Below are 21,249 nucleotides of genomic sequence, written 5' to 3' on the forward strand. Positions count from 1 at the left end.
GAGCTGAGACTTCGGAAGGGGGAAGCTCTGAGGTTGGCTCAGTTTCCACAATGCCACCTCCCAGACACCTTCTATTTTTTATAATTCAGTTGGAACGTCCTGTTTTCTTTCTCTTTCAAACTGGAGGCTGTGTTAGGGAATCCTAATTGAAACAGTTGCCTTCTTCCTATGTCCATTGTTCCTTGTAGGTACCCCCCAGCTCTTATATGTAACTGTCCAGGCTTTCTCTCTTACTCCATAGGCTTCTTTCTGCCTTCACGTTCTGGGGCCTCCCAGGTGACTGTGGATGGTGCTATAGTCACCGTTGGCCATGGACCTGTAAGTTAAGTGGCACAAACTGAACCCAGCTGATTTGAAGTTTGCAGTGTTTGACAGGAAAAAAAAAGTAAGGAAGGGAGGAAGGAAGGAAGATAGGGACAGAAGACTAAAAGAGCAGCAGAGAGGTTTTTTGTTTTTAGGAAAATGACTGCTTGACCTCACCATTCAAAAGAGTTGCATAGTACCTTACTAGGTGAGAAATAAGAATGCACCTTACATAATAATAATTATAGTAAAATTCAAAATGAACAAAGGTGTTTGTTTATATAGCCCATTTCAAACATTACTTTTATTATCAGGTAAATCTCTATTTCTATTTTTAACATAAATGTGATGGTATAATTTAATTTTCTCTAGTCCTTTTTCCGTGGCAAAATATAGTACCTGAGTTATTTCCTTGCTGTCAGGGTCCTTATTAAATTGTCTTTAGATCCTCTCCCTGTAGATAAATTCCAGTTCTATCGACATTCTGAGTTGGTTTGATTCTGCGGCCCTTCATTGGTCCTGTGGTTCTTCTCTGAACCTCCCCCATGTCCTTTTTACCTGGGCCCTCAGGCTTGAGAGCCAGGAAGCAGGCACCCCCACAAAACAGTGCCCTTACGCAGCCTTCAAGTCTCCAACTTTTATAGTTTGATCTCCCCTAGGCAGACAGCTTCGAAGGCCGTTGATCTACAAAAGTATTTATCAGGATCATGTGTGTAGATTTCAGAGCTTCCATTATGGTCAGAGGAGGATTCCAGAGGGTGTTATTTGGTTTAATTTATTGTGGCATTGGCAGGATGTGACCTCTCTATGCTTTATCGTTCAAGGAGGTAATTACAGTGCAGAGTTGCAAGTCCCTGGTTGGTGTGGGCTGTTCTCCTCAGGCATCCTGGGGCTGCAGTGCTAGAAAACCAGGCAGGCTGGAAGATGGCTATGACGTGACTGAGTGATTAGAAGGGTAACCTGAAGAACCTGCTTCCTAATTGCATCATCTCATTCGTTTATCACAGCATGTATCTCCGTGCAGTGACAAGGCCATGCAGAAGTATCAGAGAGATCTCCTAGACTCTGCTAGCAGGGTCCTGCTGTGTTTGCCTCCAGAAGAAACTTGATGCCTATTACATTAGGGTTGGATTCTGAGAGTAATTAAAGTGTGATGGTCTACGTAACTTGTATTTTATATGGAGCACTGTTAATTATGTTTCCATCTTTTGGGACTGTCCAGAAATAGCCCTGGAAATTCTATAGTTACAAGATGTTGCAAAAACAAAAGATAAAAGTGTGGTACAGGTTGTACAAAGGGAAATGATCTCCCCAAATGTTCTTTGGCCTCTCGGTGACTTGAAAGCTTGGTATTTTCTTTTCTCCTTTTTTTTTTTTTTTTTGGTAGTTCATTTTTTATTATTTTAAGTTTTCATTAAAAAAAATTTTTTTTAATGTTTGTTTATTTCCAAGAGAGAGAGACAGAGTACGAGTGAGGGAGGGGCAGAGAGAGAGAGGGAGACACAGAATCCAAAGCAGGCTCCAGGCCCAGAGCTGTCAGCCCAGAGCCCGATGTGGAGCTCAAACCCACGAACTGCGAGATCACGACCTGTGCCAAAGCTGGAGGCTTAACCAACTGAACCACCCAGGTGCTCAAGTTTCTATTTTAATTCTAGGTAGTTAATAGACAGTATTAATATTAGTTTCAGGTGTACAATATAATGATTCAACACTTCCATATATCACCCTGTGCTCATCACAAGTATACTCCTTAATCCCTATCACCTCTTTAACTCATCCCCCACCCACCTCCCCTCTGGTAGTCATCAGTTCTCTAGAATTAAGAGTCTGTTTTTTAATTTTTTTCTCATTCTCTCATTTTTTTCCCTCTTTGCTTGTTTGGTTTCTGAAATCCACATATGAGTGCAATTATATGTTATTTGTCTTTCTCTGACATTATACATTAAGCATTATTCTATCTCCATCCATGCCGTTGCAAAGGCAAGATTTCATTCTTTTTTATGGCTGAATGGAATATATTCCATTGTATATATATGTGTGTGTGTGTGTGTGTGTGTGTGTGTGTGTGTAATTGTGTGTATATATGTATATACATATATTTTTTTTTTTTTTGAATTTTTTTTTTTTTTGAATTGGTATTTGGGTAAATACCCAGTAGTGTGATTGCTGGATCATAAGATAGTTCTATTTTTAACTTTTTGAGGAATCTCTATACTGTTTTCCATAGTGGCTGTACCAGTTTGCATAGCCCCCAACAATGCCCAAGGCTTCCTTTTTCTCTACATTCTTACCAACACCTGTTGTTTCTTATGTCGCTGAGTTTAGCCATTTGACAGGTGTGAGGTGTTTGATTTGTTTTTCTCTGATGAGTATCTTTTCATGTGTCTGTTGGCCATCTGTATTTCTTTAGAGAAATGTCAGTTCATGTCGTCAGCCCATTTTTTAATTGGATTATTCATTTTGGAGTATTGACTTTTATATGTTCTTTATAAATTGGATACTAACTCTTTATCAGTTATGTCATTTGCAAATATCTTCTCCCATTCCATAGGCTGCCTTTTAGTTTTGTTGATTGTTTCCTTTGCTGTTCAAAAGCCTTTTATTTTGGTGTAGTCCAGGTAGTTTATTTTTGCTTTTATTTCCCTTGCCTCAGGAGACATCTAGAAAGAAGTTGCATGTCTAGAAGTTGCTGTAGTCAATGTCAAAGAAGTTACTGCCTGTACTCTCCTAGAATTTTTATGTTTTCAGGCTTTAGATTTAATTATTTAATCCATTTTGAATTTATTTTTGTGTGTGGTGTAAGAAAGTGGTCCAGTTTCATTCTTCTGCATGTAGCTGTCCAGTTTTCCCAACACCATTTATAGAAGAGACCATCTTTTTCCCATTGGTTTTATTCTTTACTTTGTCAAAGATTAATTGACCATATAATTGTGGGTTTATTTCTGAGTTTTCTGTTCTGTTCCATTGACCTATGTGTCTGTTTTTGTGCCAGTACCATATTGTTTTGATCACTACAGCTTTGTAATATAATGTGAAGTCCAGAATTGTGATACCTCTAGCTTTGCTTTGCTTTGCTTTGCTTTGCTTTTTCAAGATTGCTTTGACTATTCAGGATCTTTTGTGGATCCATACACGTTTTAGAATTGTTTGTTCTAGTACTGTGAAAAATGCTATTGGTATTTTGATAGGGATTGCATTAAGTTTGTATATTGGAAAGCCTGCTATTTTCCATTAAGACAGGCACCAACCTAATATTACCTGAATTCTAAATGCATATATATCTTTTTGACTTCCAAAACAAAAACAAGTTTTCAAAACCTGCTTACTTTTGAGACTCACCCTTTGGCTTCCATAGGCTGGGCTGGCCCCAAGTTCATGGCCACCTGCTGCATGTGGTGGCTCCTAAATAAATTGCAGTATTAACCTCAGTTTGTCATTTACTGTGCAGACTGACACCTTTCAAAGCAGATGGTCTTGGTTTTCCTTGACAGAATACACACTTCAAGACCATAATCTATAGCTTCAGACCTACCTTAAAAACTAATGTCACCAAAAGCAGTGAAAACTACTTGCTAATTATACAGGGGTTTTTTTTGACACTGGTTTCCCAAGGCTGACCCAAATCAGAAGGATGTTATGTTTTCTAGTTACAATTCTGTCTGTGGAGCCCAGAAAGCTATTGTTTATATTCCACATTTGAATGAAAAGTGCTGGCTGGGTGGCACAGTGGCACTGTGCTTGGCTGCCCTGCTGCATGCCAGGGCCGGGATGTACCCTCGTTCCCATGCCCTTTCATTCTACTCCTCTGTTGGCTGACCCCACATGCCGCCTGCCCCTCCAGCTGGGTCCAGAGGAGCTGGTCCCTCATCTTCACAGATAGATTTGCCCATGAAAGAAAGGGAGGAGAGGGGGAAGGGAGACTGGGTTCATTTTGTTTTTGTTTATTCGGATTTTAAATCTTGAAAATACTCCTCATATTCTCTCCTACCCAAAAGTCTTCACAGCTCAGTTAAAATTCTTTATCTTGTCAAGTATGCCTCAATAAAGCTGGGGGGAAAATTAATTCTTAATCTAATAACAACTTAAGAATAAAAAACATGAAGGTATCTCAGTGTCCTTGTTAACCTCCCTGATGTGAGATAGAATATGTTCTTGTCTTCATCCTCCAAAGAGCAGTTGTAGCCACTTCAAAAAGAAAAACTTCCTTTACACAAAATTCCAAGCACAGTTCCCCATTAATAAAAGATTATACTAAAGAATTAACTCCAGATCCCAGGTGATGTCAGTTTTCTGTACTTGAATAACTTCTTACCAATGTTCTAGGGTTTTCTTTTCCATATTTTTCACTAGCAGTTTTTTAAGCATTTCTTTTTTGAGTGCTTTAATGTGGCGCATGAATTTAGCAGTGATCGAATTGAAAGTGTGGTGGCTTATGCTTGTAACAGAAAAGTAAAGAATCTGCATCTCGTACAGTAGTTGCACTTCCCATCATTGACCTCTGGGGGGCACCAGACCCCGCTACCCCCCCACCCCCGCCAGCATTGTCTCTGCAAAGGAGGCCCAGATTGCAAGTGCTGCTTTACTGTTGAGGGGTTCAGGACTTTGCAATGGACCAGTCAAATGAAGGGAGAGAGAAAAAAAAGCACAGTGTTAGACCTGGGGTTTTAGTGCCACTTAGTCACTGAGCCAAGAAGCAGCTCTCAGGTTGAGGGACCATCTTCCTGCTCAAGCTGCACAAGCTAACTATATAGAGTCCACTGGGCGAGGCTACAAAGAACTTCAGGTTTTATGGATCTTGTTCAACATCCAGAGCTGGCATCCCTTTGTCTTACTTAACGCCCTTGGAGAGCATGGGTAAATTTAAAATTTTAAAAACTTAAGTTTTTCTTTAAGCCCAGAAATGGTACATTTATCACTAATTAAACAATAATTACATTATGGAATATGGAAAAAAGTTGCTTGTAGTATAAACAACATCTGGTAAAGATTTAAAAGAAAGAAAAATTTTTCCAAGCTCAAATTTATTGAAAGAAACTTGAGTGTTTTGAAACAAAATGGGTCCTGAAATGTAAAAGGGATATTTACAGTCTTCTTTTTAGCATTTTGGAAGTAGAAAAGAAGAAAATGGCATCATAAAACATACATATTTATAAAGGTGCCTTATTTTACACAATAGATACGAAGATTTTATATAAGTAGATATTTTAAAAAGCAAATTGTTTTTCAACTCAATAAAGGAGCTTACTATTGAAATGAATCTTATGAAGAATCCCCTTTTTAAAAGAGCAAAGTTATTTTTTGATAAATACAGTCACCCTTTAATTATATACATATATTAACACAAGGGTTCCCACCTGTCAGGGTTTGGAGGCTGCTGGGTCAACTCAAGGGGGAGCTTCTAATCAGCCACTTCTTTTTAAAAGAATGACCATTCCTAAGTAAAAATAGTTAACTATATTAAAATAGACCATGAAAGAGAATCTGTTCCAGGCTTCCTGTACTTCATTTGACCTCTCACCTGCAGTTTGCCCACTTTATTTTTTAGATAAAAATATCTATGAAGGATGATAAATGAAAAAGTCTTCAGAATTTTTGGTTTCCTCACTGCCCTTTTCTTAAGAGGCATTCACTTTTGTCTGTGAATTACCTCAAATCATATTATAATATCCCTTTTTGGTTTATATTCTCTTTTTCCCCTCCTCCCCATACTCTGTCTAACACACGCAAGGAATCAGAAAATGATAGAAAAGAGGAAAGATTTCTTCCATGAGAGTTATGTTCTTCCATGTTCTCAGGCCTCTCTTAAGTGACGAGTGGCTTGTAATAATCCTCGATAAATTGGGATGGAAATAACAGATTGGACATCAAGGATAGTTGGCCTCTCCCTCACCTTCCCCCCACAACACAGGACTAGAACACACCACCGCCACACATTTCTTCTGTGTGGACTTTGTCATCCCTTGTTTTGTTGAGGGATGGGAATGGGCTGTCCTAGGCAGAGAGGAGATACACAGGGCATTTTGGAATCGCTGTGGGAGATGGGAAGGGGATCGACACCCAACAGAACAATCTGGTCCGTAGGAAGAGGAAGTCAGAGTCTGGAGCCCTCCATCATCATCCTCTGTTAGTCCTCTGACATTCACTGAAAGGATTGGAGTGGTGTGAGGGGAAGAGAGAAGGGCAAAACACGTGTTATTGATGGCCTCTTGGTGACATAGTTTCCCTAGATTTGAAATAATCTGAACATGGAAATCATTAGGCCAGTTGGAGAAGAGCAAGCAGAGCTTGAGAAGGAACAGATTTTGGTAGGATGGAGAAAAACAGATAAACAGATGGAACCCAAGAAAGTCTTTCTTTCCCTCATTTTTACAGGAAAGATAATCCCCTGGATTGTAGGGCTTCAGAGCTAGGGTTCGAGCTAGGTTGCAGAGTGGCCTGTGGTGTGTTTACTGTAGGATCCCCTTCCACAAATAAGCCAGGACACAGAGGGGTTAAATGTTTGCCTCTTCCCTCACAAGGATGCTGTAAAGATCCAGAAGGGAAATTTATGGCTTCCAAAGAAGCATAAATTAAGACTTTAATTCTATTTGGAGGATTCTCTTGATAGGAAAAGCAGCTTAAGTTTGCTTTTGTGATTTGATGTCACTGGGACACATGCCTGGCCTGTGAGCACTCCAGACTTCATGAGGGGACTCACTGACCCTGAAATTATGTGCTCGGGAAGTGTAAAGAGTCTTGTTTTAAAAACCATCCGTAAAGGCTGAGGATGAGAAAGAGCTGTTCACGGCTCTGGAACAGCAAGGAAGACTGCTTTTTAAATCAAAATCTCTGCCACTGCTGTTTCAGCAAGGCTTCCCTGCCTCCTGGCATCTTATCTGTTGTAAAAGCTGAAATGGGTTGTAGAAGCAGGTTGAGAGCAACCAAAAGTCTGAAATATTTAGACAGAAGGAACTCTAAGAGAGTCCATTGGCATGGAGAGAGCAGGCAGCTCTCTCCACACATTCTGGAGACATTTAAAACATTGGATTGAGTGGTTTTGATAGAAAACACTGCATAAAATAGAAGTATGTCCAAACTCGAATTCTCTTTTAATAAATTGAGTTACAGCGTCCTTTCTTCTCCCCCTTGAGTTTCATAGTAGCCCTGTTCTACACAGTGGATCATCCTCTCCTTTGCCATTTAGAAATCTGTGATCAGTGTTGAATGATTTTCTACTAGCATCAAATGTATAGAGTGGCTCTAGATTCGTTAGACCATTCTCAAAAGGAATGGTTCTGTTTACCATTTCTAGTTTTGGTTTTCTATCACTGCATTTTCAGGCTCTGTGTATCTGTCTGCCTGTGGGCATTTGACAGTATTTGGTCTTAAACACTTAAGAGGCATATTGTCCATCTACGAAAGTTTGAAAAATTTTTGGCGAATTTGATGAATCACTTTAAGACATACAGTGTGCGGGGGTGCCTGGGTGGTTCAGTTGGTTAAGCATCCGACTTCAGCCCAGGTCATGATCTCATGGTTCATGAGTTTGAGCCCCACATCAGGCTCTGTGCTGAGAGCTCAGAGCATGGAGCCTGCTTCAGATTCTGTGTCTCCCTCTCTCTCTGCACCTCCCCCACTCGCTCTCTCTCTCTCTCTCTCTCTCAAAAATAAATAAACATTAAAAAAAAAAGACATACAGTGTGCTTTTCCCTTCTTGTTTGATTTTTCCATTATGAATACGTAGAAACTTTTATGGTATTTTCTGGGCATTTATCCAGTGACCTGTTCATAACTGTTGTTATTTACAGTGGGTCTGAGACTCCAGGAGATTAACAGACTTGCCTGAGATCAAAGCCAAGAAATAACTTGCATCTCTTCTGTTGAACTGTGGCCCTGCCAGACTATTTTTTGAGTACATCATGGATTTACCTATGAGAATTTTTAGTTGGTCTCTTTTAGATAAAAATTCACATCAGTGAAGGATGAGGGAGCATGGGTTACTCTACCTAGAGAGTAGAGATTTGTAACTTACAAATCACAAATCTCTCTCTTCCAATAATTAAAAGGAAGTTATCCCATCATTTTAATAAGTAGTGGTGCTCTTTCCTGGAGCCTTCTGTGGCAGGCTGTAGTGACGGTGTATGAACACTAGATGGCACACGTTCAATGTTACAACTCAAAATGCCCAGCTCAAACCAGAGAGTAGAAAAGAAAATCTGTGGAGATAGGTTCCATTCTTTCTTCAGCGTGGTCCGGAAAACTTGAGAAGCAAAGCATATCCTTTCTTCTTTTTTTGTTGAGGGGGCTTTGAAAAAATGTTTGCCAAAGCTGGTCATATCAAGTGTGGTATGACTCAAAGAAATTCCTTAATCCACTCACATTTGGATGCTACTGTAAAATATGTGTTTGTTTCACAAATGGCATTTTTCATCTGGCTAACTCTCATGCTTTGAGCTCTGGCTGAAAAGACAGGGAACCTGAGTCAGGCCCATTAAAGCCCTACCTAAGCTATGGTGGGTCAACTTCTGCAGGCTTGAACCATCAGAACCATCACAAAAATATTCATAGAATATTTTGTGTTCATTAACCCCTTTTCCATTGTAAATAATAGAAGCTGCTAAATTATTTTCTTTTTAATTTTTTTTTGTTTTATTTATTTTTGAGAGACAGAATGTGAGCAGGGCAGGGGCAGAGAGAGAGGGAGACACAGAATGTGAAGCAGGCTCCAGGCTCTGAGCTGTCAGCACAGAGCCCAACGCATTGCTCGAACCCATGGACTGTGAGATCGTGACCTGAACTGAAGTTAGACGCTCAACTGACTGAGCCACCCAGGCACCCCACTAAATTCATATATAGTTCCGGATGGTGGTAGTCCCTGCTTTCCTTATAATAATCCTCAATTACTATGTTGTCACTGCTCAGTAAGGAGGAATGAAAAGATAGCAGGCCCAGACCTGACCTTGAGGCACTTCTAGGCCATGGGAGGTGGTCAGACCCATGGGCACTTTGTGTAAAACTGGCAACGCACACAAGCTCTGCCTTCACTACAACATGCTGGTGAAAGGCATTTTTAAATTTCCCATGATACTTATTGACCATGATACTTATTTTCCCATGATACTTATTGACTCTTTTTTTGGATCGTATGGGCTTATTGTGGAAAATGTGGAACATACAGAAGTATAACGAGGAAATAAAGCTTGTCCATGATCTCTTTGCCTCAAGAGAACCCATTTGCTCCATGCACTTGGATTTTTTTTTTCCTAACCCAAAGAAATATGCCCATTTTCTAGACACGAGCAGTTCTAGACAACTCATCTCCCCGATAATAACCAGTCATTATGTTATCAGTGAAATGCTTCTGATATTTTACTTTTGGTCTCTTTTACAGCCTGAAGCAGCCTGCTACCCTGCCATATTCAGAATTGTTGATGAAATGTTCAGGTAAATGGTGTGCTATTTCTGCTAATAATTGGCCTAGAAATGCTCAGTTTCCAAATATGAATAAAAGAATTTGTGGTAGTCTCTGGCTATACCATGGGGAAGTTAGTTTCTGATTCTGTCTTACCCATCCAAGCTATTTGGTAAAACCCAAATGCCAGTGTATATTTAAAAACCAATGCCTAAGAATTAAGATAACTTTCTTTTTTTTAACCATTTAAAATTCTAGTAATGGTAGAAAGGCAGAATTGAATTCGATATTAAATCATTAAATATTCATGTAGGATTTTTCTCAGCTCAAAATAAAGTGTAGCAGTGTACTCCCTTCACCACATGAGGGCTGACCAATCTTTTTAAAAGATTTTAAAGCTAAGAAAAACCAAGAAAAATAAGTAAGGCAATTCTTAAGAGAGCTCTTCTGAAAGGCAAAATCAACTATGCGTGTTATCCTCTGACACATTAATTTTGCAAATGTGAGTACTTCTTGGGAAGTACGTTGGATTTATAGATGATGAGAGGTGAGAGCCCAGTGGATACCAGGCCATGGATACCATGGCTGGCAGTTAGTGGGAGCTTGTTACCCAGAGAGGGTTTCTGTCTTCTTTCGTGGGTACTGGTGCAGCCCTGGTACTCACCCTCCCCCACCCGTCCCCCTTGGCATTCACCAGTAGAGCCTCCAGGGCAGACAGTAACCCTGGGGAAAGGAATTTTTACAGCAGCCCTTAAGTTGGTCTTAAAACATACCAGCTTCAAGCTAAATGAGCATAGGAATAAGTCACAATGCGGTTTTTAGTTTAAAGCGGGCAAGGTTTGAGTTGATTTCTTTTGTTTCAATATAAAGTTAGTTTCATGAAAATGCGCAGAAACCAATCCAGGTACACACAGATTCTTCCACCGTTTACTGGGTAGATTTGACCCTGACAGTTTACCCCCTTGGAGCTCTTTCTCCACTTGAAAAAGAAAACGGTCTGTTGATTTTGCATGCCTGGGCATACAGTGTACAAATACTTCTAGAGAGCACTCAGGCCTATATGGAAGGGATGTGCAGTGCTTCATAATTTAAAAACCAAGCAAGGAAGCTTTGCAGATTGCTACTTTAAAGAAAGTATTTCGGAAAGGAGTGACACACAAGGACCGAAATCTAATGAGCTAGGATACTGCTGAAGCTTATGGCACACACAAAAAATGTTTCCACTCTTCCCTTTTACAGTTCAGAGTCACATGTTTGCCAGATTAATCATTAAACGTGTGTAATCTGGCTTTGCATTGCTCAGGTATGCACTCCTGGAAACCGATGGAGCCCCAGAAGTACTAGCCGCTATTCAAGTGTTTACATGGTGCTTTGTGGAAGCTCTGGAAAAACAAAACAAGCAGGTTTGTTATATTGCACATATTAGTCATTTCCCCCAAGCAGGGTAGAGGGGGGAAGGCTGTTAAGAGTATCTGGCTAATCACCAGAAAGGAGCACTTAATTTTTAGTGATTTTGATAGACTGTTTTGCTTATGAAGAAAGCTTCCAAATGAATGCCCCAGCAAAGGTAAAACCATTTTAATTGAAAATGAATCCAGATAGTTCTTGTCTGCCCTACGCCCTGGTACCCGGAAGCATTTATCTACTGTTGTGTAAGAAAACTGGCATGCCAGCATATGCCACCCTGGAGGATGCATTTTCCAGGCCCTGTGTTGTATGCTCTCTGCTGAGCGGGACTCTGCCCTTGTCAGGCCAGCAGTAGTGTATGTGGCATGTGCTAAGAAGGAAATGCCACAGAGTACAGAGCAGTGCTGGACATTCTTAATCATCAGAGTTTCCCTGCCTGGGAGGAACCCAAATGTGAACTGGGTTCCAGGAGAGAAAGGAGCCAGTGAGAATGATGAGGAGAGATTTGAATGATTATAGAGAAGCAGCTAGGAATGACAATGACCAAGAGGTGTGAGGTGGTCACAGTCAGTAAGAAGCCACGCGTGGGGGGCTGCAGGAAGGCTTGTACTGCAGGGCCCCCTCAGCAGACACCAGGCAGCTGCTGCCAAGGGCCAGTGACCGACTAGAGGGACCTTATGAAACAGCGTTTCTACCAGAGCTTTCGCTTTGGGATATTTTAACTGACCTTTACTGTGTGTGGGGTCCACTGCAGCTCCCCAGGAGGTGGGCCATGGTCCCCTCGTGGTGGCTTTCTACAGCCTCACATAGGAGAACAGTGCTGTGCGATGCTTGGCCCTGCTGCAATCCCACACATCCCTACACCAAAGAAATCTCTCAGGTTTTAGCAGATGTTCTGCTTTTTAAGACAATCATAAATATTTATGATTTTCTCTCATCCTTTTTCCCTAGAGAGGTTAACTAGACTGTAGCAAACCGCATTTCAATACCCAGCCTAGAATATGGGAGGAGAGCTCTGCTGAAAAGCACTTGTTGGCCCTCACCCCTATTTTGAGGCATAACTATAAACATCTTTTATCCTCCCTATACATTCTCTGTAATTCAGTTAGGAACCAACCTCTAAAAAACCTGCCCCTTTGAGTCCTGAAGACACCTAGGTTAGGGCAGATGACACTGGTTAAAGCATTAGCTTAAGGGTGTTTTTCTTATCAGCCTTGCTCCTGACTGTTGGCCTTGGGCACTGTGGATTTGGACTAGAGTTACAGTTGCTTTTAATTAATTTGTTAAAATTATTATTTTTTTAATGTTTACTTATTTATTTTGAGGGAGAGAGTGCACAGGTAAGCGGAGAGAGGAGTAGGGGCAGAGAGAGAGGGAGAGAGAGAATCCTAAGCAGGCTTTGCACTGTAAACACAGAACCTGATGCAGGACTCCATCTCATGACCACAAGATCATGAGTCATATGCTTACCTGACTGACCCATCCAGGCACCCCTTAATTGATTTGTTTGTTCTTATTTTTTTCAGTCTTTTTTTTTTTATTGAGGTATGATTAACAAATACTAGTTTCAGGTGTACAACATAATGATTTGATATTTATATATATTGTGAAATGATCACGATAAGTCCAGTTAACATCTGTAACTAGAGTTACAAAACTTCTTGTGATGAGAACTGTTAAAATACACTCTCTTAGCAGCATTTCAATATGCAATACAGTATTATTAACTGTATACCATACCATACATTACAGCCCCAAGACTTACTTATTTGTTAACTAGAGGTTTATACCTTTTGATCACTTTCATCCATTCTGCCCACTCCCCAGCCTGCCTCTGGCAACCACCAATCTGTTCTCTGTATCTGTGAGCTCAAGTGGTGTATTGCTTTGTTTTGTTTTTTTGATTCTACATGTAAGTGAGATTATATGGTATTTATCTTTCTCCGTCTGACTTATTTCATTTAGTAATGAAATAAGTTCTCAAGTTCTATCCATGTTACAAATGGCAAGATAGCACTTTTTTTTTTTTAAGGCTGAATGTGTAGAACACATTTTCTTTATCCATTCATCCGTCCATGGACACTTAGGTTGTTTTCATGTCTTTGCTGTTGTAAACAATGCTACAGTGAATGTGGGGGGTGCAGATACCTTTTTGAATTAATGTTTTCATTTTTCCTGGGTAGATACCTAGTAGTGGGATTATTGGATCATATGGTATTTCTGATTTTTTGAGGAACCTCCATACTGTTTTCCACAGTGGCTACACCAGTTTACATTTTCACTAACAGTGCACAAGGGTTCCATTTTCTCCACATCCTTGCCAGCTTGTCTTTTTGAAAATAGCCACTCTAACAGGTGTGAGGTGATATCTCATGGTGGTTTCGATTTGCATTTCCCTGATGATTAGTGATGCTGAACACCCTTTCATGTACTTGTTGGCCACCTGTATGCCTTCTTTGGAAAAATGTCTATTCATATCTTCTGCCCATTTTTTGATCAGATTGGGGTTTTTTTTTTTTTGCTATTGAATTTTATGAATTCTTTATATATTTTGGATATTAACCTCTGATCCAGATATATGATTTGCAAATATTTTCTCCCATTTAGTAGGTTGCCTTTTCATTCTGTTGGTGATTTCCTTTGCTGCACAGAAGTTTGGTTTTTCTATAAGTTTATTTATTTATTTAGAGAGAATGCACATGTGTGAGTAAGAGAAGGGGCAGAGAGAGAGGAAGAGAGAGAATCCCAAACAGGCTCAGTACTGTCAGCACAGAGCCCTACACGGAGCTCAATTCCACAAACCGTGAGATTATAACCTGAGCCAAAGTCAAGAGTCGAACGCTCGACTGACTGAACCACCCAGGCTCCCCTGTGCAGAAGTTTTTTTAGTTTGATGTAGTTCACTTACTTAGTTTTTCTTTTGTTCCCTTTGTTTTTGTGGAGTCAGAACCAAAAGTCGTCGCCAAGACCATTGTTGAGGAACTTACCACCTCTGTTTTCTTCTAGGAGCTTTATGGTTCCAGGTCCTAACATTCCAGTTTCTAATCCATTTTGAGTTTAGTTTTTGTATATGTTGTTAATATAGTGGTCCAGTTTCATTCTTTTGCATGTGGCAATCCAGTGTTCCCAGCACCATTTATTAAAGAGACTGTCCTTTCCCCTTTGTATATTCTTGGCTCCTTGACCATATATGTGTGGGTTTATTTCTGGGCTCTATTTTGTTCTATTGATCTGTGGGTCTGTTTTTATGCCAGTACTATACTGTTTTGATTACTGTAGGTTTGTAATAAAGTTTGAAATCAGAGAGTATGCTGACTCCAGCTTTGTTCTTTCTCAAGATTGCTTTGGCTACTCAAGGTCTTTTGTGGTTCCATACAAATTCTAAGATTATTTCCTCTGTTTCTGTTGCTTTCTGTTTCCCTTTCCTCTCCTCTCCTCTCCTCTCCTCTCCTCTCCTCTCCTCTCCTCTCCTCTCCTCTCCTCTCTTTTGCTTTTTCTCTTCTCTGTTGCTTTTCATTTAGAATATTACCCTGCTCAGGGTACATGGGTTTAGTGGTGTGGAGGGGCACATACTGAGTCCCAGTGGAAAGCAGGGCAGAGATCAAAAAAAAAGAATTCATTGCCCTGACTTTGGACTCAGAATAAGAAGGCAATAACCTCTTACCTTTGCACAGGGCTTCATATACGTATATTATATCACTTCCCTTTCTAGGGCTGTTCCTAATTATCTGCCTTTTTAATTGATGGCTGTTTCTCATCACTGATCCCCTGCCTTCTCAAGTGCCCATTTTAGATTAGTCATAATCCTTGATGCATAACACCCTTGTGTCCTGTGTGATCCATGCGTAACGCTCTTTCCTTTCTGTGTTTTATTCATTCATTCATGTATTTATTCTTAATAAAATGTATATGAATCCAATATCCAAACAAGACCTGGACTGGTAATAACAACTTAATATGTATCCATGTAGCCCATCTCTGTTTTATAGCCCTGCCTTTCTCCTCCACTTTAGCCATAAATGTTTTGAATTTATGTCTGTCATTCCTTTGCTTTTTCTGAAAATAGTATGATCACATATATATGATTTCCCAAACCATGCTTTCTTTGCTTTTTTGCACTTGAGAAAACAAACAACAAACAAGAGTAGTATACTGTATGCAGTCTTTTGAATCTTGCTTTTTCCACTCCCTGTGATCACTCTGTGTTGTGTATGGCCATGGTGGGGTGGTGCCATGTAATACTTTGTTGGGAAAGTGGTGGTAAGCATCCAGATTTTGTTTTCCTTTAGAAATGGTGTCGTTCTGGACATTCTGGGATATGTTTAGGAGTGGAAGTGCTGGTTATTAGGTATGAGAAGATTCAGCTTCTGTAGATGGTGCCAAATTGTTTTCAGATGTGGTTGTGTCAGTTTATACTCCCCCCAGCAGTTCGTGAGAAATCCCCTTCATCCATGTTCTTTCCCATTGTCAGAAATGTTTATCTTCAGTCCTTCTCCTTCTCTTTTTGTCCCTTCCTCACGCCTGTCGTATTTGATGAGTGCGGTGCAGCTCCGTCAATGTGCCCAGTTGAACTAGTGTTGCCACGACAAACCACTTTTTTGTCAACTTGCAAAATGGCTCAGTACAAACAGCAAATCACTTCAGGTTCTGGTTCCAGCAGTGGCCGAGTCTGATAATGTATTAGACTAAATTTCCAAAAGAAAATTATAGAGTCTGATCAAGATATATTTAAAAACTATTTGAAGGTACTAGAGAACAACCAAAAAAGCAGATGGAAACTACAGGAGATTTAAGCTTTGAAAAAGGAAACCACATTGGGATCTCTGTTAACTGTCTCCTTAGGTTGCTCGTGTGAGGAGTGGGAGGGGGTTGTGTGGGGCCAGGGGTGCCCAGAACTGAAGGCACAATCTGATTGACTTGAGGTGTCAACAGACAGGGCCGTGAGCTGCCAGAGGAACAGAAACAAAAACAAAACAAAACAAAAAGGACTAACATCAAAAAAAGAAAACTAACGTCAAAAGATAGACTTAAACACAAACATACTAACAGTATGTTAATGGCAAATATTAAATAAAAATTAGCTAAATATGCTAGTACAAAGGTGCAGATGTCAGAGTAGATAAAAACCAAGATCCAACTGTATGTTATTTTCAAGAGACTCATTCTAATGATAAAATCGTAGATTGAAGTAAAAGAAAGGAGAGCTAGGTTGTGCAAATAATAAGCTGGATGGCACTACTAGCAGCCAATGGCATAGACTTCACAGCAAGGGGTATGACCAGAGACAGAGAGGGACATTTTCTAATGCCATAGAATGGTCAGGTCATCAGGAGAAATACCAATTAACGATGGATATGTGCTTAACAACAGTTTCAAAATACATGAAGCAAAAATTGACAGAAGTAAGAAGAGAAAGACAAATGCACAGTGACCTGTAAAATACTAAGAAGTAAATTTAACGACAAGTGCATAAGACCTCTACATTGCAAACTATAAAACATTGCTTAAAGAAACTTGAATATGTAAGGAGAGAACCCATATAGTTCCAGAACAACGGAACAACTTTGAAAAACAAATGCAATAAAAAAAAAGGAAAGAGCAAAATCAGAGGACTCACACTACCTGATTTCAAGACTTTAAGCTACAAGCCAGTGAGGTATTGGCAACAGGATAGATTGGTGGAACTGAAAAGTCCAGAGAGATATATCCATACAAAGTTCATGTGTGTGTGTGTGTGTGTGTGTGTGTGTGTGTGTGTGTGTATGTGTGTAGTAAATTGATCTTTGAGAGTGACACCAAGGCAATTCAATAGGGAAAGTTTTGAATAGTTGTGCTGAAACAGCCAATTATCTAAATGAGAAAAAAATGAACCTCTTAACTCACCAACACAAAAATTAATTTGAGGTGGATCATGGACTTCAGCGTAAATGCTAAAACTATAAAGCTCCTAGAAGAAAACATAGGAGAGTATCTTTTTTATATTGGAACGATCTAAGATTTCTTAGGAGGGATGCAAAAAGAGCACAAACCATCCAAAAAAAAAATGGGTAAATTATAGATTTCATCAGAATTAAAATCTTCTGTTCTCTGATAGACATTGTTAAGAAAGTGAAGAGGCAAGCACTAACTGAGAGAAATTCTTTTCTTTTTTTTTTTAATGTTTATTTTTGAGAGAGAAAGCGCACGTGAGCACGCGAGTGGGGGAGGGGTAGTGAGAGGGGGACAGAGGATCTGAAGCTGGCTCTGCACTGACAGGCTGACAGCAGTGAGCTTGACCTGGGGCTCAAACTCACAAACTCTCAGATCATGACCCGAGCTGAAGTTGGACACCCAACCGACTGAGCCACCCAGGCTCCCCAAGAAATTATTTTTAATACATATATTTGACAGAGAATTTGTGTCCAGAATAAAAATCTCTTAGTCCCTAAGAAACAACTCAGTTTTGTGAAATGGACAAAAGAGATGAATACACACTTCAAAAAACATATATAAGTTGGCAATAAACACATGAAAATTGTTCTACATCATTTGCCATCAAGTAAATGCATAGTAAATCCATAAAGTAGTGACAGTTCATACCCACTGGAATAGCTGAAGTTAGTAAGATTGAAAATATCAAATGTTTGCAGTGTGTGGAGCAACTGGAATTCTCATAAATTGCTGGTAGGGGTGTGAGATGGTACAAGCCGTTCTAGAAAACTACATGGCAGTTTCTTATAAAGTTAAACAGCGTGTACTCCATGATCCAGTAATTCCATTCCTGTGGTATTTACCCAAGAAAAAGCACATGTCCACAAAAAGACATAAATATGAATGTTAATTTGCAGCTTTATTCATAATAACCTCACACTGGAAACAACCCAGGTACCCATCAATAGGAGAATGAATAAACATTATGGTATATTCATAAAATGATTATGTCAACAATAAAAAAAGAATGAACTACTTATGCACATTAACATGGATGAATCTAAAAAAAAAAAAAAAAAAAGTTTGAGCCAAACCAGACACAAAAGAATACATACTCTATGATTCTATTCATATGAAATCCAAGAATAAGCAAAACAAATCTCTTTTGTGGAAATCACAGTATTGGTTGCCAGGGAGTGGTGGGACCACAAAGGAACTTTTTGGGGTGATAGAAATGTTCTCTATTTTGACTGGGGTGATGGTCACATGGATTTACAGATTTACCAAAACTCATCAAAGCCTATGCACTTCACTGTTTCTAGATTTTCCCTCAATTTCTTACAAAGTACTTGAAAGCCTCTGTGCCTTCTGAAGGCGTAAATAACTATAGCTCTTTGGCCCTCAAAGTATAGTGAGCACCATTGTTGTTTCATGCTTATTTTTGTTGTTAAAAAATCATGCTGGAATATCTAATATCACAACTGCCTTGGAAACTCTCACTTTAATGGATTTATGTGCATAATCTGGTTCATTTGAGGTAAAGACCTGCTGTGAAGACATCAGGAGGATAACTCTATTTTTCTTAAGCTCCAGAAGGTGATTTCAAAAAGGTTCATTTTTCTAGAACATATTTACAAGTTTATTGGAAAAAAAAATTTTTTTTCTTTTAATTTTTTTTTTTTAAGTTTATTTTTGAGACAGGGAGAGACAGAGCATGAACAGGGGAGGGTCAGAGAGAGGGAGACACAGAATCTGAAGCAGGCTCCAGGCTCTGAGCTGTCAGCACAGAGCCCGATGTGGGGCTCAAACTCACGGACTGCGAGATCATGACCTGAGCTGAAGTCAGCTGCTTAACCGACTGAGCCACCCAGGCACCCCCCCAAAAAAATTTTTTTTAAATAAATGTTTAAGAAAACATTCTGGCCATGTTAGTACTAAGCAGTCATTTTGGGGCAGATGATGCAAATTTTGTTCTTTCTTAATACCCCTTTCAACCCTAACATTCATTTGGTTTTGAATTATTGTAGCTGAAGTTTACACTCAAGACCTACTTTCCTTATGCTTCTCCATCTCTTGTTATGGTGCTGCTTCAACACCCAAAAGGTATGTGAAAGTCGATTCTGCCTATATTAAAATAATTTCTGAGAAAGAGGGCTGACAAATCATAACCCTTCCCTACCAGTTCCTTCTCTGTAAAACAAGGGAGATGGAATCAGTCATCTCTAACATCCTTTTAAGCTCCCAGGGTCTCACATCTGTGGGATTTTGATATGAGAATTTGCTGGACTTCCCAGTTACCATTACTTACCAAAAGAAAGAAAAAAAAAATGTCCTCTTGTTAGGTTTTGATAGCCTGCTCAGGATAACCCAGGCTTATGCTGGTGCCAGCTAGATCCACCTGAATGCCAAGAACAGGCTAAGACTTGGCTGAGGTAGGTTAAAACAGTACATTTATTTGTATTTCATTCTTTCCGCTCTGTGCCCCTTGTTACAGAAGAAAAGATAAAACGATGAACAAAGCCAAGGAAATTTAGGGGAAATTTCTCCTAACCAAGCCAAGGGAAAAAGACTTTTGAAAGAATTCAGTAAATGTATTAAATCATGGCCTTCTCTGGTCTCATTTGCCAGCCTTCCATTGGCCACATCCAGTTGGGAAATTGATGATTCCATCTTTAATCCAACTGGCATTGGTCTGTTAACATATCTGAGAACTTGTGTTTAGGAAACATTTCAGGCATAGAGAATAAAGGTGTCCTTCCCCTTCCACTAAAGCCTAGAATCTGAAGGAAAGGCAGCACTGACACAGCACTGGCTCTGTGCCAGAGAAGAAGGCATTTTAACTGTGGAAGGAAAGAGGGAAAGAGCCAGTGATATTTCCTTTTTCATGCTATTTTTACTTGCCTTTTTCCTGAGTAGATTGATTCATTCGAGAAAAGTTTCAAGAGTATTTTACAGGAGTATTTCAAGTTTCAGAGTATTTTACAAAATTCAAATTCCTCTTCATTTTCTTTTAAATATTTATTATATTATATTTTATTTTATTTTATTTTATTTTATTTTATTTTATTTTATTTTATTTTATTTTATTTTATAGAGAGAGCAAGCAGGGAGAGGGGCAGAGAGAGAGAGAATCTTAAGCAGGCTTTAGTCTTCAGCTTGGAGCCCAATGTGGGGCTCGATCCCACAACCCCAGGATCATGACTTGACCAGAAATCAAGAGTTGGATGCTCAACTGACTGAGCCACTCAGGCACCCCTTCTCTTTGTTTTTCTAAAAGATGTAGGTTTTTACCCAGAATGACCCATCTGACACTGTCCTCTCAGATGCTAGTGATGGAGGTGGTAGTGAGGCTGCTGGGACCTCTGATCAACAGTTTGGTGAAATTTAACCTGTGGGAACACAGTGGGAAAACTTGGATAACAAATTTCTCTTTCTAGAAGTACACTTTACAGCTTAGGTCAGATTAGAGAAGCCTGAGGTCAGCCTACGTGAGAACTGAATGAGCTCCAGAAGAAATATTGGAGTTATTATTTTGTAAGTTGGGAAACCTATAAACACAAGACTAAGGGGTACCTTGGGCATGGAACTCACCTATTTACCTTTTCCTTTGTGTGATGGTCTTAGATTTGTGTCCAAAAATAAATAAGTAAATTTAAGCAGAAGTTGCTCCTATGCTACTTTTCAGTCTATTCTTTTTGGAAAAAATGTTTAATTCACAAATTGAAGTATTTTTTAATAGTAGAATCTTCTATTCATCAGAAATTGATTGGGGCCCTGTGTGACATAAAAGTAAAGTCCTGTGGGGCGTAAAAGATAGATCACTTACAAGTCCTGACTATCCAAGAGCTACAAGTGGGGGGACATGAAATAAGTATCTAAATAATTAATACAAAGAAGAAAATGAAAAATGCTTTCAAAGGCTACAAATCAAGAGTAATGGGCATTCAGAGGAGGGAAAGATGATCTTTTCATCTGTAACACTTATGGGGTAGTTACAGTGGCTGCCTTATCACTTACATTATCTTCTCGTGCATTTAATTATAGAATCTATCACTGTATGGATATGTGGTAACTTTTTCAGATATTACTTAGAACTGCAGATACGTGCATATCTAAAACCTTGGGATAATTATGAAACCAGAAAAACTAAGAAAAGACATTTGTTCACATGATACCCATGTATTATTTTTCTGGCCCATTCTTCCCTATAAACCTGTAATCATATTCTGAATTCAGCA

The 21,249-nt window shown here is 39.4% G+C and overlaps 1 protein-coding gene across 7 annotated transcripts in view; it reads left to right on the forward strand.

Annotated features, from left to right (window-relative positions):
- Positions 1-21,249, forward strand: part of FANCC (FA complementation group C) — a 264,563-nt gene that overhangs the window by 219,587 nt on the left and 23,727 nt on the right. For 6 of the 7 annotated variants that reach the window (XM_058695498.1, XM_058695504.1, XM_058695499.1 and 3 more), the window contains 3 exons: positions 9,674-9,726; positions 10,998-11,097; positions 19,039-19,114. In XM_058695498.1, the coding sequence (XP_058551481.1) occupies positions 9,674-9,726; positions 10,998-11,097; positions 19,039-19,114 (229 nt within the window). The remainder of the gene's footprint in view (positions 1-9,673; positions 9,727-10,997; positions 11,098-19,038; positions 19,115-21,249) is intronic. The other variant, XM_058695505.1, reaches the window with a different exon arrangement.

Source organism: Neofelis nebulosa, chromosome 12 (assembly GCF_028018385.1).
Source record: "Neofelis nebulosa isolate mNeoNeb1 chromosome 12, mNeoNeb1.pri, whole genome shotgun sequence".
Taxonomy (NCBI): domain Eukaryota; kingdom Metazoa; phylum Chordata; class Mammalia; order Carnivora; family Felidae; genus Neofelis; species Neofelis nebulosa.